The 26,420-nt window shown below is 46.7% G+C and overlaps 1 protein-coding gene across 1 annotated transcript in view; it reads left to right on the top strand.

The window, feature by feature from the left end:
• Window positions 1-26,420, top strand: part of PHIP (pleckstrin homology domain interacting protein) — an 863,049-nt gene that overhangs the window by 730,124 nt on the left and 106,505 nt on the right. Inside the window, exons 32-33 of the mRNA XM_030199061.1 lie at window positions 9,252-9,324; window positions 10,856-10,906. Of these exons, the coding sequence (XP_030054921.1) occupies window positions 9,252-9,324; window positions 10,856-10,906 (124 nt within the window). The remainder of the gene's footprint in view (window positions 1-9,251; window positions 9,325-10,855; window positions 10,907-26,420) is intronic.

Here is a 26,420-nt window from a genome sequence, read left to right as displayed (position 1 = left end):
TACTTCTAGTTTTGCCCCGGTAAGTTTTCTTTCGTCGTCGGGGTAGGCCCTATTTAGGCCTCGGTCGAAGTTTTTCTTCCCCCTATTTTTGCGGTGCCATTTTCGCCATTTCGAGTTTTGATCTCGCCGGCGCGATTTTTCCGCCCATGACATCGAAGTCTTCCAGCGGCTTTAAGAAGTGCACCCAGTGCGCCCGGGTAATCTCGCTCACTGACAGGCACGCGTCGTGTCTTAAGTGTCTGGGGGCTGAGCACCGCCCTCAGGCCTGTAGTCTGTGTTCTCTTTTGCAAAAGCGGACTCAGGTAGCGAGGTTAGCCCAGTGGAACGTTTTGTTCTCGGGCTCTTTGTCGGCATCGGCACCGGGAGTATCGACTGCTTCGACGTCGTCGGCGCCCGGACCTTCATCCTCGCCCCCGATTGCATCGAGTGCATCGAGGCATCGGCCCTCTGCATCGGGGCGACATCGGAGGGCTGCGTCGGCGTCGGTGGTATCGAGACCTCCTCGTCTGCTGATGTCGTCGGACGGTGGTGCTTCGTCTGGAGTGCAGGTGAGGGCTGTCCATTCCCCTGCTGGTGGCGGTGAGCCTTCGGGTGGGTCTCCCCCTACCCTGAGGGCTCCTGCGGTACAGCCCCGCCGAGACCGACCCTCTTCGGCCTCGGTCCCGAGGAAGAGACGGCTGGATTCTACGTCCTCCTCGTCGGTGCCGGGAAGCTCCGGTGACGTGCTTCGGTCCAAAAAATCGAAGAAGCAGCGTCACCGGTCCCCTTCCCGTGTCGGCACCGAGAGCTCTGGGTCGCCGAGGGAGTCGGCACCCAGTAAGCATCGGCACCGAGAGGACCGCTCGCCCTCTATTCAAGAGGTGTCGATGCGCTCCACTCTGGACAGCCCGGAACAGGTTCTGACATCGACTCCTGCATCGGCTTCCATGTCTTTTTCTACAGCCGCTCTGCACGAGAGCCTCCGGGCCGTTCTCCCAGAGATTCTGGGAGAGCTGTTGCGCCCTACCCCTCCGGTACCGGGGGTGCTTGCGCCACCGGTACCGTCGAGCGAGGCGCCGGCTGGCCCATTGTCCGGGGTGAGGTCTCCGACATCGGTGCCGCTTGCGGTACCGACTGCGGGCGCCTCCCAGGAAGGCTCCCCGACTACGTCGGCGGAGGGAGCTTCGCCGGTGCGGGCGAGGGAGTCTACCTCTCGACGCTCCCACCGTGGCCGTGGTTCCACGGAGTCGAGCCGGGCAAGGTTGCAGACACAGGTCCGTGAACTTGTGTCTGACACCGCTGGTGAGGCCTCGTGGGAAGAAGAAGAAGACATCAGATATTTCTCTGACGAGGAGTCTGAGGGTCTTCCTTCTGATCCCACTCCCTCTCCTGAAAGGCAGCTGTCTCCTCCCGAGAGCCTGTCTTTCGCTTCCTTTGTCCGGGAGATGTCTACAGCCATCCCCTTCCCGGTGGTTGTGGAGGACGAGCCCAGGACTGAAATGTTTGAGCTCCTGGACTATCCTTCTCCACCTAAGGAAGCGTCCAAGGTACCCATGCATCATGTCCTCAAAAAGACATTGCTGGCGAACTGGACCAAGCCTCTAACTAATCCCCACATTCCCAAGAAGATCGAGTCCCAGTACCGGATCCATGGGGACCCAGAGCTGATGCGCACTCAGTTGCCTCATGACTCTGGAGTTGTGGATTTGGCCCTAAAGAAGGCCAAGAGTTCTAGGGAGCATGCTTTGGCGCCCCCGGGCAAGGACTCTAGAACCTTGGACTCCTTTGGGAGGAAGGCATACCATTCTTCTATGCTCGTGGCCAAAATTCAGTCCTACCAGCTCTACACGAGCATACATATGCGGAACAATGTGCGGCAGTTGGCGGGCTTGGTGGACAAGCTCCCCCCTGAGCAAGCCAAGCCATTTCAGGAGGTGGTCAGGCAGCTGAAGGCGTGCAGAAAATTCCTGGCCAGAGGGGTGTATGACACCTTTGATGTTGCGTCCAGGGCCGCTGCTCAAGGTGTGGTGATGCGCAGACTCTCATGGCTGCGTGCCTCCGACCTGGAGAATAGGATCCAACAGCGGATTGCGGACTCGCCTTGCCGTGCGGATAACATTTTTGGAGAGAAAGTCGAACAGGTGGTAGAGCAGCTCCACCAGCGGGATACCGCTTTCGACAAGTTCTCCCGCCGGCAGCCTTCAGCTTCTACCTCTACAGGTAGACAATTTTTTGGGGGAAGGAAGACTGTTCCCTACTCTTCTGGTAAGCGTAGGTACAATCCTCCTTCTCAACAGCCTGCGGCCCAGGCTAAGCCCCAGCGCGCTCGCTCTCGTCAGCAGCGTGCACCTCAGCAAGGCCCCTCGGCTCCCCAGCAAAAGCAAGGGACGAGCTTTTGACTGGCTCCAGCAGAGCATAGCCGACATCCAAGTTCAGTGCCGGGCGACCTGCCGGTCGGAGGGAGGTTGAAAGCTTTTCACCAAAGGTGGCCTCTCATAACCTCCGATCAGTGGGTTCTCCAAATAGTCCGGCAAGGATACACCCTCAATTTGGCCTCAAAACCTCCAAATTGTCCACCGGGAGCTCAGTCTTACAGCTTCCAACACAAGCAGGTACTTGCAGAGGAACTCTCCGCCCTTCTCAGCGCCAATGCGGTCGAGCCCGTGCCATCCGGTCAGGAAGGGCTGGGATTCTATTCCTGGTACTTCCTTGTGGAAAAGAAAACGGGGGATGCGTCCCATCCTAGACCTAATGGCCCTGAACAAATATCTGGTCAAAGAAAAGTTCAGGATGCTTTCCCTGGGCACCCTTCTTCCCATGATTCACGAAAACGATTGGCTATGCTCTCTGGACTTGAAGGACGCCTACACTCATATCCCGATACTGCCAACTCACAGACAGTATCTGCGATTTCAGCTGGGCACACGTCACTTCCAGTACTGTGTGCTACCCTTTGGGCTCGCCTCTGCGCCCAGAGTGTTCACGAAGTGCTTGGCTGTAGTAGCAGCAGCACTTCGCAGGCTGGGGGTACACGTGTTCCCATATCTCGACGATTGGCTGGTGAAGAACACATCCGAGGCAGGAGCTCTACAGTCCATGCAGATGACTATTCGCCTCCTTGAGCTACTGGGGTTTGTGATAAATTATCCAAAGTCCCACCTTCTCCCAGTGCAGAAACTCGAATTCATAGGAGCTCTGCTGGATTCTCGGACGGCTCGTGCCTATCTCCCAGAGGCGAGAGCCAACAACTTGTTGTCTCTTGTCTCGCGGGTGCGAGCGTCCCAGCAGGTCACAGCTCGGCAGATGTTGAGATTGCTGGGCCACATAGCCTCCACAGTTCATGTGACTCCCATGGCCCACCTTCACATGAGATCTCCTCAATGGACCCTAGCTTCCCAGTGGTTTCAGGCTGCTGGGGATCTAGAAGTCGTAATCCACCTGTCCACGAGTTTTCTCAAATCCCTGTATTGGTGGACGATTTGGTCCAATCTGACTCTGGGACATCCTTTCCAAATTTCTCAGCCACAAAAAGTGCTGACTACAGATGCGTCTCTCCTGGGGTGGGGAGCTCATGTCGATGGGCTTCACACCCAGGGAAGCTGGTCCCTCCAGGAACGCGATCTGCAGATCAATCTCCTGGAGTTACGAGCGGTCTGGAACGCTCTGAAGGCTTTCAGAGATCGGCTGTCCCACCAAATTATCCAAATTCAGACAGACAACCAGGTTGCCATGTATTACATCAACAAGCAGGGGGGCACCGGATCTCGCCTCCTGTGTCAGGAAGCCGTCAGCATGTGGCTCTGGGCTCGCCGTCACGGCATGGTGCTCCAGGTCACATACCTGGCAGGCGTAAACAACAGTCTGGCCGACAGGTTGAGCAGGATTATGCAACCTCACAAGTGGTCGCTCAACTCCCGAGTGGTGCACCAGATCTTCCAGGTGTGGGGCACCCCCTTGGTAGATCTCTTTGCATCTCGAGCCAACCACAAGGTCCCTCAGTTCTGTTCCAGGCTTCAGGCCCACGGCAGACTGGCATCGGATGCCTTCCTCCTGGATTGGGGGGATGGCCTGCTGTATGCTTATCCTCCCATACCTCTGGTGGGGAAGACTTTGTTGAAACTCAAGCAAGACCAAGGCACCATGATTCTGATTGCTCCTTTTTGGCCGCGTCAGATCTGGTTCCCTCTCCTTCTTGAGTTATCCTCCGAAGAACCGTGGAGATTGGAGTGTTTTCCGACCCTCATCACACAGGACGAAGGGGCGCTTCTGCATCCCAACCTCCGGTCTCTGGCTCTCACGGCCTGGATGTTGAGAGCGTAGACTTTGCCTCTTTGGGTCTGTCAGAGGGTGTCTCCCGCATCTTGCTTGCTTCCAGGAAAGATTCCACTAAGAGGAGTTACTTCTTTCTATGGAGGAGGTTTGCCGTCTGGTGTGACAGCAAGGCCCTAGATCCTCGCTCTTGTCCTACACAGACCCTGCTTGAATACCTTCTGCACTTGTCTGAGTCTGGTCTCAAGACCAACTCTGTAAGGGTTCACCTTAGTGCAATCAGTGCATACCATTACCGTGTGGAAGGTAAGCCGATCTCAGGACAGCCTTTAGTTGTTCGCTTCATGAGAGGTTGGCTTTTGTCAAAGCCCCCTGTCAAACTCCTACAGTGTCATGGGATCTCAATGTCGTTCTCACCCAGCTGATGAAACCTCCTTTTGAGCCACTGAACTCCTGCCATCTGAAGTACTTGACCTGGAAGGTCATTTTCTTGGTGGCAGTTACTTCAGCTCGTAGAGTCAGTGAGCTGCAGGCCCTGGTAGCCCAGGCCCCTTACACCAAATTTCATCATAACAGAGTAGTCCTCCGCACTCACCCTAAGTTCTTGCCAAAGGTTGTATCGGAGTTCCATCTGAACCAGTCAATTGTCTTGCCAACATTCTTTCCCCGTCCTCATTCCTGCCCTGCTGAACGTCAGCTGCACACATTGGACTGCAAGAGAGCATTGGCCTTCTACCTGGAGCGGACACAGCCCAACAGACAGTCCGCCCAATTGTTTGTTTCTTTTGATCCCAATAGGAGGGGAGTGGCTGTAGGGAAACGCACCATATCCAATTGGCTAGCAGATTGCATTTCCTTCACTTACGCCCAGGCGGGGCTGGCTCTTGAGGGTCATGTCACTGCTCATAATGTTAGAGCCATGGCTGCGTCGGTAGCCCACTTGAAGTCAGCCTCCATTGAAGAAATTTGCAAAGCTGCGACGTGGTCATCTGTCCACACATTCACATCTCATTACTGCCTGCAGCAGGATACCCGACGCGACATTCGGTTCGGGCAGTCAGTGCTTCAGAATCTGTTCAGGGTTTAGAATCCAACTCCACCCCCCCTAGGCCCATGTTTATTCTGTTCCAGGCTGCACTCTCAGTTAGTTGGATAAGTTGTTAGGTCAATCTCAGTTATGTCCTCACCGTTGCGAGGCCCAATTGACCATGGTTGTTGTTTTGAGTGAGCCTGGGGGCTAGGGATACCCCATCAGTGAGAACAAGCAGCCTGCTTGTCCTCGGAGAAAGCGAATGCTACATACCTGTAGAAGGTATTCTCCGAGGATAGCAGGCTGATTGTTCTCACAAACCCGCCCGCCTCCCCTTTGGAGTTGTGTCTTCCCTTGCCTTTGTTTTGCTACATATGGGACTGACGAACACGAGCCGGTTCGGGCGGGAAGACGGCCACGCATGCGCGGTGCGCATCGGCGCGCGAGGACTAGCAAAGGACTTTGCTAGAAAAGTGTTCCGATTGGAGGGGCTGCCGTGGACGTCACCCATCAGTGAGAAAAATCAGCCTGCTGTGCTCGGAGAATACCTTCTACAGGTATGTAGCATTCGCTTTACATCAGCGTGATAATCAACATTGAGTATATAAAATATCTTTGAAATAAAGTTATCCACTTTCTATAATCTAAATAACTAGATAAGACCCTCGTGATAGCAGTTATTTCCCTTCCATGCTTGGCAGCTTAGTATGAAAATAATCAACTAACTTTAATCTCTTTTTTTCCTTTCTTAGAAGAAAAGCAAAAAAAAAATTTAACTTCAGAGGGTCTTTTACTAAGCTGCGGTAGCGCTTTTAGCTTGCAGTAGAAATCAGTTGGCAGTAAACACAGAGACACCCATAGGAATATAATGGGCATTTATCGCCAGCTGATTTCTACAGTGAGCTAAAAATGATAACGCAGCTTAGTAAAAGACCCCCCTAGAATGATCATTTCTAGCAGTATTCAACAGAAAAAAATGATCATACATATAAACCATTCAAACTTCTATAAAGAAAGCACAAACATTTTAAAATAAATTCTGGCCTCAATAGGCAGCCAATGCAAAAATGACATAATCTGAAATACTATCAAATTTTTTAAGTGAGAAAATTAATGTAACTGCTGTGTTCTGGATTGTTTGTAGCTTCTTTAATTTATGTTTAGGTGCAGCTAAATAAATAAGATTGCAATAATCCAGTGTCGACAGGATCAAAACCTGAGCCAGTAATCTAAACTGATCTAAGGAAACAAATTGGCATAACCTACAAAGTTTCCACATAAGATTAAAGGATTTTTTAGTTACAGAGTTAAGCCGAGCATCAAACAATAGAGTTTGATCAATAAAAATATCCTAATATCTTTGTGGTAGATGAACGAGTGTAATTATGTTGCCCTATAGGGAGTGATGTATAATTAGAATCAGGATTTTTATCAACAAGAAGAAACTTAGTTTTTTCAGTATTCAACTTTACATTGTCTCACCATTCAGGCTTCAATCAATAGAGTACATTTTTGAATAACTGATAGCACTTTTTGTGAGAAGGAATTAAAACAGTAATGTCATCTGCATAACCATTGTTACAGTTAGAACAGTGGCTCCATGTGCATTACAGACTAGAATTTAAAATGTTGCATTTGGTACATATAATTCTTCACACAGGTTTACCATTGTTTCTCTCGGGGTAATTAATCCTTTACGTTACCTCTCTTACTCTTTGTTCTTCTAGTCAGAATCTTTTAGCTATTCCCTCTTTCCATCAGATTTTTCAGAATGCATTTCTTAAGTCTATGTTTAATGTTGTAGTGCTCACCTTATGGAACGACTCCCTCTGTAATGAAGCCTTCTCTAGCTTTAAACTAGGGTTAAAAATGTACCCATTTAGAAGGAAGGAGACATTGCCTGAGCCCAGATTGGAGATTCTGTGGAAGGGTTCTGGAAGGATGCCGAAGCCATCAATAGCAGGAATAGTTACCAGCTGCCCAACGCTCCAGTGACATCAGATGTCCGCCCCTTTTGCCTCCTTCACGTTTGAGAGCTGCCGCACTGTTTGTGGAGGAAGGAGAGCTTACCTGAGCCCAGATTGGAGCTGCTGTGAAAAAATCCAGAAGGACACTGAAGCCATCAATAGCGGGAATAGTTACCAGCTGCTTGACACTCCGGTGACATCAGAGGGCCCGCAACTTTTGCCTCCTTCAAGTATGATAGCTGCTGCGGTATGCTGCCCATGGTCACGTGCCCAAAGCGGCAGGTCATGCCCCTTTTGAGCAACTGAGAAGTATTGTAGACTTTTCAGGATCTGGGTGGAGTATTTACTAACTTAGAATATTATCAGGTACTATTTTCTACCCTTCTCCTTTTCTTGTAGCCTTTTGCTTAGAGGTTTGTTGAACTTCAGTGATATGGGGAAATGGAAAGGGGTTGTGAAGGAAATAGCAACACCTCGAATAAAAACGCAAGGTCCTATGGATACATTTGTGAATTCCTCAACATCTACCCCTGTGTCACAGATTAAGAACATAAGAGTAGCCGTACTGGGTCAGACCAGTGGTCCATCTAGCCCAGTATCCTGGCAGAAACCCAAATCATGGCAACACTCCATACTACAATTCCCAGGGCAAGCAATTGCTTCCCATGTCTACATCCAGGAATTTGTCCAAACCTTTTTAAAAAAACAGATATGCTAACTGCTGTTACCACATCTTCCAGCAAAGATGGAGGGGCAGTTAGTAAGAACATTATGCCCTTGGAAGTTCCTTCTGTTACTATTTGACACATGCCAAAAATACGCGATAGAAAATATTTTCTACCTCAAGGCGTTACCCAGCAGTTAACAGCAGTTGACGCGCGCTGCATGCTTACTGTCCAGGTAGCACGTGAGAGCTTACCGCTAAGTCAGTGGGTGGTAGTAAGGTCTTAGTCTGCAAATGGACGCGTCCTGGTTTTCATTTTGTCGCATTTTCATTTTCTGGCCCCTTAAAAAAAGACCCCTTCTCCAGGACGTGGTTAAAAAATGGCCCAGCACCCGCTCAAATGATGTTGTTGCACTGCCACAGGCTACCTTTTGTAGTGAATAAAGGTAGTTGTTTAGTAAAAGGGCCCCTAAAGGAGAGGATGGCATAGTAGATGGCATGGATGGGCAGACTGATTCAGTTATATGGTTTTTCTCTGCCTTCATTTTTCTATGTTTCTATGTAACAGTTGTTGAGGAATGCAACATTGCAAAATACATGTTAAGATCACAACCTACTTTATCTAAATGTGTGTTCTTTTATAGGTAGAATCTAGGAATTGCATGATTACTTGAGCCTTTTGCTAAAGCATTGGTAAAGTATGAGCAAGAAAGAGAAAGATGAACCTTAATGAAAGAACAAGGGAACAAAAAAGGCAAAGATTACATAAAAGCTACGAGTATGTAGGTAGGCACAAATAACCAGGTGAGTCTTACTTGCCAGTATAGGAGCCAACTTTTCAAAATTATTGAGGGTGTTAAGCCCAATGAAAATAACTCCTCCTTGGAAACCTGCAAGGAATTTTTTCAATATTGGGGGTGCTCAAGCACTCACAGAGTCGGCTCCTATGCTTGCCAGTATCTTCTGTGTTTCAAAATTGAACCAGACCAAAGGACGATTATGCTCAGCATTCTCTTATATTTTTTTTTGGTTTTCGTATAGGAAGCAACTAATAGAACCCTAGCATTAGTAGTAATTTGTATAACTAATCAGAACTTTTCATAAAATAAATGATAGCAGACACCATGGGGCTCATTTTCAAAGCACTTAAACTTACTCTCATGGTGTAAGAACCTTCTTCCTATAGTGACTGAATTTGTTTTTAAACTTTTTAACAAATTTTCAAAAATCTGCACTGGTATCCTCTTTTAAAATGGGATTTGACCATTTCATTGAATAGTGTTTTTCAGTAGGGAGAAAAGAGTGGATATTGTAAAATGAAAGTGTATTTATTTCTGTGCAGAGACCAGTCTTGCTATGATATAATTCCACTGTACAACAGCATGAAGAAGAAAGTTTTGTCTGACTCTGAGGAGGTAAGATACTACAGATAGTATATTTTCTTACTATCACATGATTTTATAACAATATATGTTTTATCTGTACTATTATTTTTATACATAAACACTTGTCCAAATAAAGAAGTGTCTAAGGCCAAAAGTCAAAGCACATCTGCAGAGGTCCATTTGGACCAATTAATTATCAGAGAGTTGTGTTTAGATTAGTTTTTCTTGGAACGTTTTTGAACCTGGCAGTTTTCCTTCTTGTGCCATAATGCCTTTTTTCACAACTACCTGTCTGTCCCCGTCCTGTAACTTCCCCAATAGTGACAGTGTTTATGCCAAAGCTTTCTAGAAATCTGAAAGCTTGGTCCCTTATTTCAACCATTAGATGTCTTCATTAAGCAATAACCATGAAAAGACAGAACTAATATGGCTTTGAAAACAAGAAAGAAAAAATGACCAACACAATACACAGCAGATTAGATAGATTGTAAAAGGGCTTGCCCCACAAAAATTTGTTCTTCCATCCATTAGCAGTTCATTATCTTTCCCCTTTTTATGAGAATATAACACTTGGGGGTCCTTTTACAAAGGTGTGCTAGCATTTTTAGCATTCACTAAACACTAGAAATGCTCATATATTCCTGTGGGTGTCTCTAGCATTTATTGCATGCTAATCATTTGCATGCGCTAAAAACGCTACCACACCTTTGTAAAAGACCCCCTTAGTTATAAGTTTCCACTTGTGTGGCTGATTCATCCTATTTATCAACTGGGAAAACCAAGTTGCTTTTTCATATAGGTATTCTCTTTAGACAGCAGGTTAATCAGCCACACATTCCCTCCTTCCTCCCATTTTGCAGTTGGCTTCTTTAAGGTATCATATAGGATTTTAGGGACTACATGGGAAACCCTGTGCATTCCTAGAAAAGCCAACAAGGAATACCCTCCTTCCTCACAGAGTTCATTTTTTTTGTAGGTGGAGGGCACGGCTTGCCTGATTTTTTTTTTTTTTTTTTTACTGTTAGTGTTTAATGGAATGACCTTTAGTTACTAACAGCTTCCAGATTTGCCTAGTAGGGTTGATCTAGTCCTGAGTTTACCTTGTTGGATGCAGGATCTTAGAGTTCTGATTTCACAACTGCATTCCTTAAGAAAAGTAAGATTACAAGTTTGTGTGTTGGAGTGAACCCAGAACTGGATAAACCCCACTTGTCAATTCTGGAACCATTTGGCAAGCCTAGGTGTAATAGGGTTCAGATTCATCACGTATGAATGAAAATGTTTTGTGTTGTCATCTGATTGCTATTTTTCCCCCTACACACTGATTGAGGGCCCGGTTTACTGAGAGGTTTTCTTCTATTTTGTATCTGAGGATCAAGTCTTCAGTAATTGTTTACAAACATGTAAACATCAGTTGTATAGACTTTCTGTAGAAATATTTCATAAAATCCACTAATTTTACCATGTCATTGCTAATCTAATATGTATCATTTAGTAATGTTTTAAATTGCACAGGTACTACGGCACAATATTTATGTGATTCCTGCTTTTTTGTTAAAAGGAAGAAGAGAAAGATGCTGATTTGCCAGGAACCTCAGTGAGAAAAACGAAGGTATTGATTTTCCTTTACTTATCAAAAGTAAAATGTCAAATTACTATTACTACTTATCAAAGGGTCAGTAAATAGGTGGGAAATGTGGGATACAAATGTAACAAATAAATAAAATATTTCTCTGTTCTCGGAGGACAAGCAGGATGGAATGTCCTAATAGTTGGGTGATGACATTTAACAGAGCCGACATAGGAAAGCTCCTCACTTAGCTTTTCTAACTGTAAAGTTTTAACTCTTACTGTGCATATGCTATAGTTCCTGTGCTGCAGTTCTCTGTTTTCCACAGTGCCTTCCCATCATGGTAAAATTTATAATATTTTTTTTAATTCATTCTCAGAGTTAATTTTTTGTAGCTAGACAGCACTAGTTGCCTCATTTTTTTTTATGTGGAGGAGTAGCCTAGTCACTTAACCTTCCATTGTCCCAGGTACAAAATAAGTACCTGTATATAATTGTAACCCACAGAAAGGTGGTATATCAAGAGACAGATGCAGCAACCAAACGTAAAAAAATCTAAATCGTTAAAGTCCCTAACGATTTTAAAATAACGAAAAATGCACCAAAAAAAAAAGTCACACATGCTGGAATCGGTATTGAAACGTACAATGTATCAAAGAATCACAATACACATCGTTAATCGGCCCCCAAATCATGCGCAGAGCAGCCAAGCGTTATGTTAGCTGCTCTGCGCATGCCACAAACAGTCAAATCACAAGCACATGGCAAATTGAATTGACACATAAAAAAATAAAACTAAAAAAAGGATCGGGAGGGGGCAAGGGCGCTCATCAGGAGCGTCCTGTACGGACGGCCTTGCCCCCCCCCCCCCCCCCCCCGCCGCTGCTTCCCACTTTCCGCCGCTCCCCCCACCCCGAAAAAGCAAAATTGTAGCAGCCCCTGCCCCCCTCCCTTCCTCACTACTCTCAGCTCCGCCTCCCGACATCCTCCGTCTGTGCCCCGCCCCCTTTGGGGGTCGTCGCCGCCATTCCCCTTCTCCATCGGGCCCCCCTCCCTCTTACCGGGCCCGTGCAGCGCCTCTCTCCTCTGTCCGAAGGCGCTGCACGGGCAAGAAGAAAGCTGAATCAGCTGATGCCTGCCTTCGCGATGGCGCGTCTTTCTCCTGCTGCGCCCGCCCCTGTCTGACGTCAGTAACCTACGTAGGTTACCGACGTCAGAAAGGGGCGGGCCCAGGAGGAGAAAGACGCTCTATCGCGAAGGCAGGCATCAGCTGATTCAGCGTTCTTCTTGCCCGTGCAGCGCCTTCGGACAGAGGAGAGAGGCGCTGCACGGGCCCGGTAAGAGGGAGGGGGGCCCGATGGAGAAGGGGAATGGCGGCGACGACCCCCAAAGGGGGCGGGGCACAGACGGAGGATGTCGGGAGGCGGAGCTGAGAGTAGTGAGGAAGGGAGGGGGGCAGGGGCTGCTACAATTTTGCTTTTTCGGGGTGGGGGGAGCGGCGGAAAGTGGGGAGCAGCGGCGGGGGGGGGGGGGGCAAGGCCGTCCGTACAGGACGCTCCTGATGAGCGCCCTTGCCCCCTCCCGATCCTTTTTTTAGTTTTATTTTTTATGTGTTTTCTGAGGTCCTTTGGACCAATCACAGCGCTTTTAGCTCTGCTAATGCGCTGGGATTGGCTCAAAGTTTGTTTATTTTTTCACTTAACACTTTTTCCTGGCACAGAGCTGTCCTAACGAGAGGTCCAGACCTCTCGTTAGTTTTCCTGCCTTTTTCCTGCGTAAAGGCAATCGGAAAAGGTTAGTGCATGTCGTTTCAATGGGGTTTTCACACTAATTGCTCATCTCCATTCCGTTTTCGTTAGCTGCTACTGTCGTCGGAAAATAGGCTTAAGTGCATGGAAAGGATCGGAAATTCTTCCCCGAGGGCTCATTTAACGATGAAAAACGTTTAGTGCATCTGCCTCCAAGTCCTGTTCCCTTTCTCTTTCTTCCTTTTAGGTTTCCCTATTTAGGGTTTGCAAGTGATTTGTAAGTTTCCTTCTTTTAGTGCATCCACCTCTCCAAAATGTTTTTCAGGAGCCTTGACAGCTTGGCCACACTTTTTGTCCCAAATTTACTTTCCCATCTTTTTTTCAGTGACTTTTCTCAGAAGAAAGTCTTCAGCATTAAAACGTACAAGCAGTGTAGTAGAAAAAAAACTCCATAAATCACAATAAGGAAGACCTAACACATTCATTCCAAAAACAAGATAGTTTAGAAAAGGAAGGAAAAAAAAAAAAAACAAAAACAGATTCTAAAAATCCAATATGGGTACCCAGAAATGATGCTTGCAATCATGATGGTTCTTAAGTTTCATTTGTGTTTGCATTGCAGGCAATTACCATATGCTGCTTCACTTGAGAATGAAGTAGGATAATGGTATTTCTAAAGTCCAGTTACAAAATGTAACATCTGCATTTTCATCATTGACCAGTCATGTGCATTTCATATCATACATTTGACTCCTCCCAATTAGAATGGTTTTTCCAGAAGTCCAACTAAAATGCCATGTGGGAAATTTCATGTAACAGGTGAGGAATCCCTCGTGGTCTTTTTTAAAGTCTCATAGTCAGCACAACATCTTGATTTGATCCCAGCTACCTGGGTTTGATTCCCACTGCAGCTCCTTGTGTCCTTTGGCAAGTCACTTAACCCTCCATTGCCCCAGGTACAAAAAACGTAGATTGTGAACCCCCTAAGGATAGAGAAGATACCTGTATATAATGTATACAGTGCTTCGTATGTCTAGTGGCGCTATAGAAATGATTAGTAGTAGTAGAAATCTGAAATTTGCTTCCCAGTGTTGATTGGAAGGGGGTACTGGCTTCAACAGTGAAACTTGAACCAGTAAATGCAGTCCTAGGCTGTGGTGTTCAACCAATGACAGTGTTGTTGCTAGGCTCCAATCCCTTTTTTTATGGAAACATTGCAAGGCCTTTGGAGTTTGTTGTTGTTGCTAGGCTCCAATTCCTTTTTTTATGGAAACACTAGTAAAAAAGGCCCGTTTCTGACACAAATGAAACGGGCGCTAGCAAGGTTTTCCTCGGAGTGTGTATGTTTGGGAGAGTGTATGTGAGAGTGACTGTGTGAGAGTCAGAGTGAAAGTGTGTGTGTGTGAGAGAGAGAGTGAGTCTGGGTGTGAGTGTGTTTGTGAGAGTGTGTGTGAGAATGAGAGTGTGTGCAAGTGTGTATGTGAGACACAGTGTGAAAGTGTGTGTGTGTGTGTGTGCGAGAGAGAGAGTGTGTGTGAGATGCAGATTCTCTGTGAGAGAGTGTATGAGACCAAGCGAGTGTGTGAGTGACTGTGTGGCACATAGAGAGTGAATGTGATACATTGTGAGACAGAGTGTGTGAGAGTGAGAGTCAGAAAGACATTGTATATGAGAGAGAGAGTGTGAGCCTTGCCCTCCCAATCCATGCCCATCTGTCCCCTGCCCCCTCCATTCATCCTTTTCCAGCAATTCCCCTCTCTCCCTGAGCCCTGCCATCTCAATCCATGCCCATCCATGCTTCTCTGTCCCCTGCCCCCTCCATTCATCCTTTTCCAGCAATTCCCCTCTCTCCCTGAGCCCTGCCATCTCAATCCATGCCCATCCATGCTTCTCTGTCCCCTGCCCCCTCCATTCATCCTTTTCCAGCAATTCCCCTCTCTCCCTGAGCCCTGCCATCTCAATCCATGCCCATCCATGCTTCTCTGTCCCCTGCCCCCTCCATTCATCCTTTTCCAGCAATTTCCCTCTCTCCCTGAGCCCTGCCATCTCAATCCATGCCCATCCATGCTTCTCTGTCCCCTGCCCCCTCCATTCATCCTTTTCCAGCAATTCCCCTCTCTCCCTTCCATGACCCCCCCCCCTCGCATCCATGCTCTTCTGTCTCCCATGTCCCAGCATGTCCCGCCCCCTTCTTCCCCCCCCCCTTCGCATCCTTGCTGTCGTTTCTCCTCTGCCCTCCCGCTCCCATTGTTCAACTGCCCACCCTCTTCTCTTCCCCCTACATCCCTTTTTTTTTTTTAAATTTACCTCCGTGGCGGCGGTTCCGGCAGCGCAGCGTCAGGGAAGGAGGCGGCGCTCCCGACGACTAGCCTTCCCTTCGTTGTGTTCCGCCTTCTTCTGACTTCATCCTTGATGTCAGAAGAAGGCGGAACACAGCGAAGGGAAGGCTAGAGACGTTGGGAGCGCCGCCTCCTTCCCTGACGCTGCGTTTTTTGTTGGTTTTTTTTTTGCGCCGTCGACGTCATGACGTTTGCCCTAGACGTCATGACGTTTGACGCGAGGGCGGGGCAGAGACGGCTGGCAGCCTGGCTGGCTTCACACCACGAATCCACGAACCCTAAGAAATGTTTGAGTGACTTCAGAACGTTGTCCTCATTAGAACGTTCACGGTGCGTTTTATTATATTAGATCATTGCAAGGCCTTTGGAGTTTGTTGTTGTTGCTAGGCTCCAATCCCTTTTTTTATGGAAACATCATTGCAAGGCCTTTGGAGTTTGCCTACAGAAGTCTTTTCACACATGATAGGCCTGTTGCTGTGTTTCCAGGTGTGGACCTTGTGGTTGCATTACTACTCAGTTCTCCTCCTTATTGTACATTAAGGCATACAGTTAGTAAAAGCAGTCCCTTATTCTCCTTAAGTACCTGTATATAATATGTAAACTGCTTTGATTGTAACCACAGAAAGTTGGTGTATCAAGTCCCATTCCCTTTTTGTGTTAATTCATGGTTAACTACTGGTTCTGGTAATTCTGTTAAGAGTCATTCTGTCTGTACTCGCCTTCTTCCTGTTGAGATAGACTTCACTGTCTTTGAATCAAACTCATTTTCTTGTCCAGAGTTCTTTGTAAGACAAACATTGATACCATAATCTGCTTTGGCTACTCAAGAACTGGCCACTCAATTCCTCAGAGCTGGACCTTTAGTCCACATAATTTTAACCTGTCTCATTAATGGCCAGAGCAAGGTACTGGACCCTAAACTACATCTACTGATGACATGAAGATGTCTCCATGGCTGTAAAGAACAGAAGGAAAAGCTCTTTGGATCATCAATGCCCAATTCACTTTTAACAGTATTAAAACCACAGGATCCTTTAGCAGCTCTTCATACTTGGGGTGCATCAGCATTGAGGAGACATCAAGCATCAACAGAACCCAATTGGATCAGACATCCACCAGTATTACTTCAAAGAAGGCAAAGGTTTCCCTCTTTTGTAACCTCCTATACCACTACCAATGTCATGTATTGAGCAGAAGTGAAGAAGCATTGAAACTGACCCTCATCTGAGCATAATGCCGCGGGTCACCCATATTGTGGCAATAACCATGTCCTTGTCATACCAGATCAGTTCAGACTAATGGGTTATATACATCTACCAGCAGAAGGAGATAGAGAAAAATAGTTCAATGTAATTCGCTCCTTAAGGGTATTTTGCAGCCTGAAATGCTCAGAATTTTTCTCTGTCTCCAGTTGGATGGTTGATTGACTATGCAGCTCTTCTGTGGTGCCTCTCAGCCAGCTCCTGCCTCAGTTCCCTCGGAGGGTCAGTTGAGCAGGGGGTTTCCTCTTAGAGGATTTTAGCTCCTATAGTTTACTGCAGCTATCAGTGGAGTTGGGTGACATCCTGTGGTGCAGTTTCCTCCTCCCACCTCACTCTCCCGCTCTTCAGGTCTGGGTCTGTCTACCTAGAAAGTATGTGGTGTCTGGCTCCTTTTTTCATTGCATTTGGCTGGCGGTATTCCTCTTTGCAGTCTGGAGCTGCCTTGCTGTTAGGCTCAGTTCAGTTCATTATTGCCTGCGGCACCGGACTCTTCTTGAAGGCGGCTTGTTCTAACACACGGTGCTTTGGGATTCCTATGCCAAGCTAGCGTTCTCCCTGGCTATGGAATTGGCTTTTCTCCAAGGACAAACAGGAATTATATTCTCACACATGAGTGCCATGATCCACAGAGCCTGGTGTGACACTGCCAAGTGCACTGTCACTTTAAATGCCCCCATGTCACATGTGCTGCGGGTACCTTCCTGCCAGACGCGCAAGCGTGGGACAAGCAATATCATTTTTTCCTGGAACACAGAGGTGCTTTTGATCTCTCCTTAGTGTGAAAACTTTTGCCTTCTGGCACCTTCCCTTTTTTCGGGATATTCTTTCTTCATATCTTATCTTTTTCAGTAATAATTTATATAGCTTACTCATTTTTTATACATTTTTTAAAATTTTTGGCCCAAGGGACCTCTGAGCCCTTTTTCCTACCTGGGAAGCATTGACCTTTTTTAGATTCGTAGCTACTCAAGCTCCCTGGGCCATAGAGTCTTTTGACCTTGCATTGGCTGTTTTTCACTCTGTCATTGAGGGTGCTGAGTGGCTTTAAGAGATGTACTCGACGCAATAGGACTATTTCAAGCAAAGACTCCCATAGTTGGTATATTCAGTGCCTAGATCCAGATATTCACTGTAACCTCTGCTAGCGCATGCAGACAAGATCCCTTAAAGCCCATAGACAATGGCATCCCATTGAGTATGGCAGGAGACTCAGTACTGGATGCAGAACCGGAATCAGGTGCATCCATTCAGCATCAAGAGGGTGCTTACATCGAACTCAATGTTGCGAACATGTCATGACTCTATGTCTTGATCATCGGTGCTGCGTGCATCGAGGGATCTGCAGCACAAAAAGCCTAAGAATCATTGCCATCGCTCTCCCTCCAGATACTCTATGTACTTGATGCATGGGAAGCGTCCTTGCCACAGTGACCGCTCTCCTCTCCAGCTTGTATCACATCGAGAGCCTACGCAGTCTTCGAGATCTCTCATACCTGCAGAGGCGCTCTCTGACTGCATCCACACTGCTTTCTTAGCCGATACTGAAGCCTACCCTTCATGAGAAAATCTGGGCTATGCTCAAAGGAAGAGCTTTCAGGGCTACTGCATTCACAGTTTCTTGACCATTGGGAACAGCTCATACCCAAACGACACGTACATCATCAGCATAAAAGCTTTATCCAACTTCAGAAGCTCATTGCCTCAATGCAAAGCCAACGTTCTGGTCGACATTCTTTTCCCTGTGTTCCTCATGAGCAGTACTTTGAAGAGTCAGACTTGGACTTCTCCTGAGAGACAGATCAGGACCCACAAGACCTCTCAGATGAGGAGTCCTATGGCATTCTGTCTGATCCTTCTCCGCCACCTCAGAGGTATATGTCTCCCCCAGAAAGTATATCTTTCCAGGCTTTGTCCAGGCTCAAGCTACACCTTTTAAAGTAGTAACAGAGGAAAAACCTCGTTCAGAACCCTTTGAAGTTCTGGATTATGACTGTCAAGAAAGGGTATTATAGTTCCCCCCCCCCCCCCCCCCCAATTCTGTTATGAAAAGTACTTTACTTAAAAAATCTGGGAGACCCCTCTGACAGTTCAGATTGCCCCAAAGAAAATTGACACAATGTATAGGATACAGAAATGTGCAGGGTTTGAGAAAACTCAACTACCATACCATACCTCCAGACAGGCGAAAGCATTAGACTATTTTGGCAGAAAAACATTTCAAGCATCAATGCTAACCAGTTGCATCTTGGATTATCAACTTTATTCCACCATTTACATAAAATCTCCAATACAGAGTACTCTATCCTTTGCAGAATTTCTTCCCTCTGACAAGCAAGAGGAATTCTATAAAATTTACAGAAAACTTCTAGACTATCGTAAATGTCTTGCAAGGCAGGCCTTTGATGTCTCCTCACATATCTCTGCCATAGGAGTGTCTTGCAAGGCAGGCCTTTGATGTCTCCTCACATATCTCTGCCATAGGAGTAACAATGCGCCAATTATCCTGGCTCGGGGTCTCCGACCTTGAATCTGCCATCCAAGAGCATCTAGCAGATGTCCCTTGTCATGGAAAACTTGTTTGGTGACCAATTTAAGGAGGTGGCTGACCTAATTGAAAAACATACAGGTATGATAAAGACTCTGTCTAGGCCTCAAACTACTACTGCTTCTTCCTCTACTAGAAGATTTCCAAGAGGATATCGACATTCCAACTATTTTATATCTAAGCATCATTACACCCCAACGCTTACTTCCAAGACAGCAGTGGGGACAAAAATCCCAAATGGCCTCTCAATCTAAACAACAAACTTTTGACTTCTTCCTAGAGGACATTGCCACTGACCAGTTTTCCTTGCCAAGACAGGAGTGCATCCATTTCTCTATGAGACCTAAACAAGTTTCTCCTCAAAGATAACTTTTGCATCGTATCCCTCTGGTCGCTACTTCCCTTGATATAACTCAACAATTGGCTTTGCTCTCTAGGCCTTAAAAAGGCATATACCCACATATCTATTTTTTCTGCACACAGAAAATTTCTTTGCTTCCGATGTGGAGCTCTACATTATCAGTACAAGGTCTTACCATTTGGCTTGGCTTCGGCTCCTCGAGTGTTCACAAAGTGGCTAGTAGTCGTAGCAGCAATACTCTGCAGGTAGGGCATCCATGTCTTCTCCTACCTGGACGATTGGTTAAGCAAAGCAATATCTCAGGAGTCCGCCAGCGCTTCCATAGAGTCCACAATAAGACTCCTAGAACTCCTTAGGTTTGTCACAAACTACCCCAAATCACATTTCCAGCTGGTAGAGATCATAGGGGCTCTATTCGACGCAACTCAAGGTCAAGCACTCCTTCCTCAACCAAGGGCAAACAGTATATTATGTCTTACCACTCAGGTATCCCAGTCGACTCATATATCTACTTGTCAGATGCTCCTCCTTCTCAGCCACATAGCTTCAACAGTCCATGTAACTCCATTGGTCTGTCTTTATTTCTAAATTCCTCAGTGGACACTCTCCTCTTAATGGTCCCAAGCCACAGGATTGCTATCTGCTCAAATTCAATTAACTCGACATCTATGACGGTGTCCTACAATCACACCTATGGCCCCTCTACATCACAAGGTTCTCACCAGAGATGCTTCCATTACGGGTTGGGGCGTTCACCTTGACAGTCTCCATACACAGTGTTCTTGGTCCCCACAAGAGCAACAACATTATATCAAGCTCCTGGAATTGCGAATTGTTTGGAACGCTCACAGAACCTTCCAGAATTGTGTTCTTCATCAGGTTATAATGGTACATACAGACAATCAAGTAGCAATATATTACCTGAACAAACAGGGAGGAACCGGATCTTACCTCCTCTGTTACCAAGAAATCCAAATCTGAACTTGGGGCGGCTTCTTGGAATATCTTCATAAGAGCTGTTTATCTAGCCAGCAAGTAGAATGCCCAGCAGACAAACTTAGCAGAGTTCTTCAACCTAGCGAATGGTTTCTCAGTACCTCAATTGTTTGTCAAATATTCCAGGAGTAGGAAACCAAAACGATAGACCTGTTTGCTTCTACTCAGAACAACAGGCTTCCCTGCTTCTGTTTGGGACTCTGTGCTCGCAACCAATAGGCCTAGATGCCTTCCTCCTCCACTGTGGGATGGATCTTCTACACACTTGCCTCCCACTACCACTCATAGGGAAAACTCATCTTAAGCTGTGCTGAGACTGAGGAACCATGATTCTAATTGCTCCATACTGGCCTCATCAAATCTGTTTACCTCTTCAGGTTGCATCCTTTTTCCAACCCTACTAACACAGAACAAAGAATCCCTCCTTCATCCAGATCCTCGCTCTCTAGCCCTGACAGCTTGGTATTTGACGACATAGATCTGTGTTTATTGAACCTTCCATATACATTCTCTAGAAAACTTCTTGCCTCTAGAAAACCTTCCACATGAAAATGTTACTGTTTAAAGTAGAAAAGATTCTCCCTCTGGTGTTCAGTTAGATCACTCAGCCCTACTACATGCTTCATTCCTACTTATATGGAGTACCTCCTCCATCTTTCATTCAGGACTCAGAACTGACTCACTCAGAGTACATTTGAGCACTATAAGTACCTTTCATATTAAAATCGATAACAAACCAATTTCAGTTCATCCCTTAATAGTTAGATTCATGAAGGGGTTATTTCATACCAACCTATCAAATCACCTCTGGGGGCACGGGTTCGCAATGTCATCCTCGCTGCTGTTATGAAACCTCTGCCAGAATTCTGAGCGACTGCGGCGTGCAGAATTTGCGCAGAAAACTCCAGTCGCGCAGAATTCAATATGTCGGTGCAGAATCTGCATTCTCCCCCCGACCGACGCTGCTACTCAGCCCACACACCTGCTGCCGCCTGTTTTCTGCACTCTCTCTCTCCCACTCGCTCGCCTGATGATGACACCCAACCTCCCTGCCTGCTATCATCTACCTGAACACTGCACACCCTGGTGGTCTAAGTGGCCTCATCGGGGGCAGGAAATAACCCCACACTTTCCTGCCCTGCTGTCACCGCCGCTCTTGGTCTCGCTGCCATGCTTTTTCAAAATGGCCACCGAAACTTCAAGCAGTAAACTCATGAGATATTCTGCTTGACATCTCAGCTGCCATTTGGAAAAAGCACAGCACCAAAGAGAGGGCAGCAAGGCAGGAAAAAGTGAGGTTCTTTCCTGCCCTGTAGAGGGTCTTCCAGCGCAGCTCCTCCTACATCAAGGGGGTGGCTGGAGGAGGGGCTGTATAAAAAAGGGAGGATGCTGTGGGTGACTGTAAAAGAAAGGATTAGGTGGGTGGGGGGGCTGTATAAAAGGGGGTGGAGGGAGGGGGCTGCAAAAAGGCAATGCTATGTTTGTGCGAGGGAGGGACTGTAAAATAGGAGGGATGCTGTGCAGTAGTTTAAAAAAAAAGGATGCTTTTGGTGTGAGGAGGCTGCAAAAAGTATTGGTTAAATTATGCCAAATAAACTTGTAGAATTTGCAAACTTTGTGCACAGAATTTTGAAATTTTTTGCGCAGAATTTTGATAGTTCTGCCAGAAGAGTCAGTGATCTTCAAGCCCTTGTGGCAGATCCACCTTACTCCAGGTTGTACCATGATAGGGCTATACTCTGAACCCACCCTAGATTCCTCCTAATGATGGTTTCAGAGTTTCATCTCAATCAGTCTATTGCACTATTTATTTATTTATTTATTTATTTTATTTTATTTATATCTCGCCTTTATACAAAGCGGGTAACAAATAAACATTCATACCTGTTTTCTTTACTAAACCACACTTTCATCCTAGAGAAGCAACACTGCATATCTTAGACTGCACGTGTACTCTAGAATACTATCTGGAACGGGCAAAACCTCATAGAAAATCCCAGCAGCTTTTTGTATCCATTGATCTGAACAGGTTGGGAATTCCCATCACCAAGTATAGAATCTCTTCTTGGTTGGCTAACTGTATCTCCTATACAAATACTCATGCTGGGCTGACCCTCCATGGCCAGCGCACCACTCATAATGTGAGAACCATGGCAGCCCTAGTAGCCAATTTCTCCTTTGCCTCTATTCAAGCCATTTGCAATGCGGCTACGTGATCTTCTAAGCACACCTTCCCTGCTCACTGCTGTCTGGAGCAGTATTCCAAGCAGAATAGCAGGTTTGGACAAGCATCCTGCAAAATCTTTTTACTGTTTAAAATCCAACTCCACACTCCGGCCCATTATTTCCACCAAGGCTCACTATCTACTTAGTTACAAAATTCATCTCTTTTGTGATTCCGGTAGCTAGTGAGTCCCTTATGTGAGAATTTTTTGCCTGCTTGTTCTCAAAGAAAGCTAAGTTACTTACATGTAGCAGGTGTTCTCTGAGGACAGCAGGCATATATTCTCACATCCCTCCCACCTCCCCTTGGAATTATCTTCTTAGCATTAACACTGTACTGCTGGTCCCGTGCTGCTCATGCGTTGGGCAGGATGGCATCTGTGCATGTGTGGTGGGGTCGCAGCTTTAAAGTGACAGTGCACTTGGCAGTGTCCACACCAGGCTCTGTGTATCACATCACCCATAAGTGAGAGTATATGCCTGCTGTCCTTGGAGAACACCTGGTTGCAGGTAAGTAACTAACTTGGCTTTTTTTTTTTTTTAGTTTCGCTGGGCCCAATGCCAAGCTTGCTGCATCCTCCTCTACCCTGTTGCCATGCCTGTTCTGCTCCTGAGTATGACTGTTGTTTTTGAGCAGTAATTGTGCAAGCAGCAATATATCCCAGTGTTTTGACTAGGTACGCTTCCCTGTCTTGCTGATGGTCTCTTGCAGTTCACTAGTCAGAAGCCTGGTAGACTTCCTTACCGCCACTTGTATTTCAGTGTCTGCACCAGTGGCAGGTTTTTGGTGGTTGCTGTGAACTGGGTCATCTACCAGCTGTGCAAGCCTTCGGCTATGGCAGGTTTTCTTAAATCCTGGCGCTGCCATTCCCTTCTCAGGGTTGTCGTAGCGGGTATGCTGCATCTCGTACAATTTTGGCCTGTGACATTTCTCTGTTTCTGTCCGAAAGGGTTGTCAGCCTTTCATCATAGAAATAAGCCTCTAAGGAAGCAGACCTTGGTTCGGCCCCATGTCAGCCCATTGGGCTTAGATTGTGACCGTAAGGCCTTTCTCTGTTTCTTCCTCAGTGGAGTTTCACGCCTTCTTGGCTGTCGGATGCATGACATCATTGGATATCTTAAAATGGGTACCTAAATTCCAATATAATTATACTCTCATCAATATAATGATCACATATAATTATACTCTATTGATAATCATCTTTATTTATATCAATAATCATATAAAATATTTTTCTTCAACACTCAACCAGTCATACATTCCCTATCTTTACCACTCTCATTCTACTTTTCCAACTCACAGTCCACAATATACCCACAACGTTCTATTTTCTATAATTACAAAATTCTCCTAATTTTATGATGATATTACAACTTATACTCTTCTTTATATGGTGTTTACAATCACAATTATCTATATAAATATCTCAGACCGGAGTCACGTGATGTGTTAGAGGGAGCAGGACGCGTGCTTTGCTCTCTCTGAGGGAAATCAGGCCCAAAATTGCTATTTGACCCGAAAATCGGATCCAGAGTGACCTTAATTTGTTGGGGCATAAGGGGACCGCATGGACAAATTTGTAGAATCCTCCCCGAGACCTATGGCGAGCAGAAGCGCTAAACGGGAGAAAGAAAAACCACGAGCATGCGACGAGCCGCCAGAACGTAAAAAACCGCTAAGCGGGAACGGAGGGTTTACAAAAGAACAACTCGAGCAGCTTACCGCCGCGGTGGAAGCAGCTTTGGAACCACGACTCGCCAAACTTTCCAACCAGTTCGCTAGCTTTGAAGCAGCGCAACAAGCTCTTGAACGCCGGACTGGAGAACTCGAGCAACGGGTCTCAGACCTGGAAGACGCAGCGGCATCCACCCCCCAGGGTATTGAGCAGCTTCAGCAAACAGTAGCCTCCCTATCGGCGAAAATGGACGACTTGGAAAACAGATCACGGCGCTCCAACTTACGATTGATTGGGATTCCGGAGTCGGTGGGAGACAGAGTACTTGCGGCTGAGCTGGAAACTTGGTTAAAAGCGGAATTCGCGCTATCAGACCACGCGGGACCATTAAGCCTGGAGCGGGCACATAGAATCGGGAGGCCCCAAGATGGCCGTGCAGGACCGCGCACGGTGATCATTAAAATACACAATTACATCCACAAGGTGGAAATCCTTAATGGCTTTCGGATGAAACGCGAAACTACAAATTTTAAGGGTGGCGCAGTGCGCATCTTCCAAGATTACTCGGCAGCGCTTCAAGAGAAACGAAAGACATTTTCGGCCACGTGCAGCCGCCTCCATGATCTGAACATTCATTTCATGCTGATCTACCCCGCTATTCTAAAGATAAAGAGGAATGGAAGCTGGCAATCTTTTACTTCAGCCTCTGCTGCAAGAGAATTTGTGGCTGGACTCGAACACCAAGGATCCAACAACCAAGAGGAGCCTCCTGTGTGATGAACTATCTGGTCTCTGGCTACAAGGGCTAGGACTCTGGCATTTGGGCATGATAAGTAACAGTAGCAGTGATATCTATAGAGGATACGTTAAATGTACAAAAATGCTTGTTTCATATATTAGGGTCTAATGTTATTGCTTGTTAGGGCGTGGTTTTCCCCAAAACATCTAGGTGATTCCACAGTTGTGTGTCATGTGGGGGTTGGGGGTTGAGGGGGGGAAGGGAGGGGTATGGGAGGAGGGTGGTCTGGGGCACGGGGGGGAGGGAAGGGAAGAGCACATGGGGTTAATAGAGGGAAGGGATAGGGGGAGAGTTATTAATCATTGTAAGTTCATGGTGAGAGTGTGTGAGTACATGGGTGAAAGGCGGATGCCATCAATTGTGGATTTGGATCCTGGAAGGGAATCCCTGCTCTGTGTGGAGGTGGATCCCCCGGGGGGAGGGGCTGGCCCCTGGGGGTGGCTAATGTACATTACCGCTACCATAGTCAATGAAACCCCGGTGACTGGCTGACCACTCACAGTTTAAAATAGCTTCTTGGAACGTCTCAGGGATCACGTCACCGGTGAAGCGTTATAAAATTCTGACACAGTTGAGACGAAAGGGCGTCACAATAGCATGTCTCCAGGAGACCAAGCTCACGGACATAGAACATCAGAAATTGAAGCAGCTCTGGGTAGGCGAGTGCTTTTACTCCTCCTCGGGGGGTAAGAAAAGTGGGGTCGCCATACTGATTAAAAAAGGCCTTCCCTGTCAGCCCAAACTGGTTTATAAAGATACTGAGGGTCGAATAGTATTGCTACAGTTGAATTACCAGGGCCTGAAATTCTATTTATGCGCAGTGTATGGCCCCAATGACTACAGCCCAACCTTCTTTCAAACACTTACATCATTGGGGTTTCAACATGCAGACGCCCCTTGGATATGGGCAGGGGACTTCAATCAAGTATTGAATCCGGCCCTGGATAGATCTTCTCCCAGGGCGATCCCAGGGTTAGGGAGCGGGAAGGGCATCCCGGCGCTATGTCACCAACTTCTGTTAGTAGACCCCTGGCGGGTGCACAATCCTACTACTCGAGACTATACACATCAGTCCAAAGTTCACCAAACCTGGTCAAGAATTGATTACATTCTAGTCTCCCAAGCATGGTATTTCAGGGTTAGGAAAGCAGAAATGGGACCGATGGCGATTTCTGACCATGCGATGATCTGGTTAGTACTGGACCTGGCTGTGGGCCCACCGGGGGTAAGGTCCTGGAGATTCCCATCATATCTACACCAGGACAAGCAATTTCTAGAGCACCTGCGGACAAAGTGGCAATTTTATATTGATACAAATGCTGACTCGTGTGACTCGTCCATTACATTCTGGGAGGCCTCTAAGGCTGTCATGAGAGGGGAGGTGATTGCGTATCTAAGTGCGAGGGCCAAGAGACTAGCTTCAGGGGTACTCCGCTTAGAAGAGGAGTATAGGCAATCAAAAAAAAAGTATATCGCGCTCCCTTCCCGCGTAAATAAAGAAAAAATGGATGCTTCCCTGGTGGCACTCAACTCCCTTCTCCATGAACAAGCCCAGAAACATCTATTGGCAGGCAGGCTAAAATTTCAATGTTTTGGTAACAAATCGG

Source organism: Microcaecilia unicolor, chromosome 3, assembly GCF_901765095.1.
Source record: "Microcaecilia unicolor chromosome 3, aMicUni1.1, whole genome shotgun sequence".
In the NCBI taxonomy this organism is placed as follows: Eukaryota; Metazoa; Chordata; class Amphibia; order Gymnophiona; family Siphonopidae; genus Microcaecilia; species Microcaecilia unicolor.
This window is presented reverse-complemented; position numbering and strand designations above follow the sequence as displayed.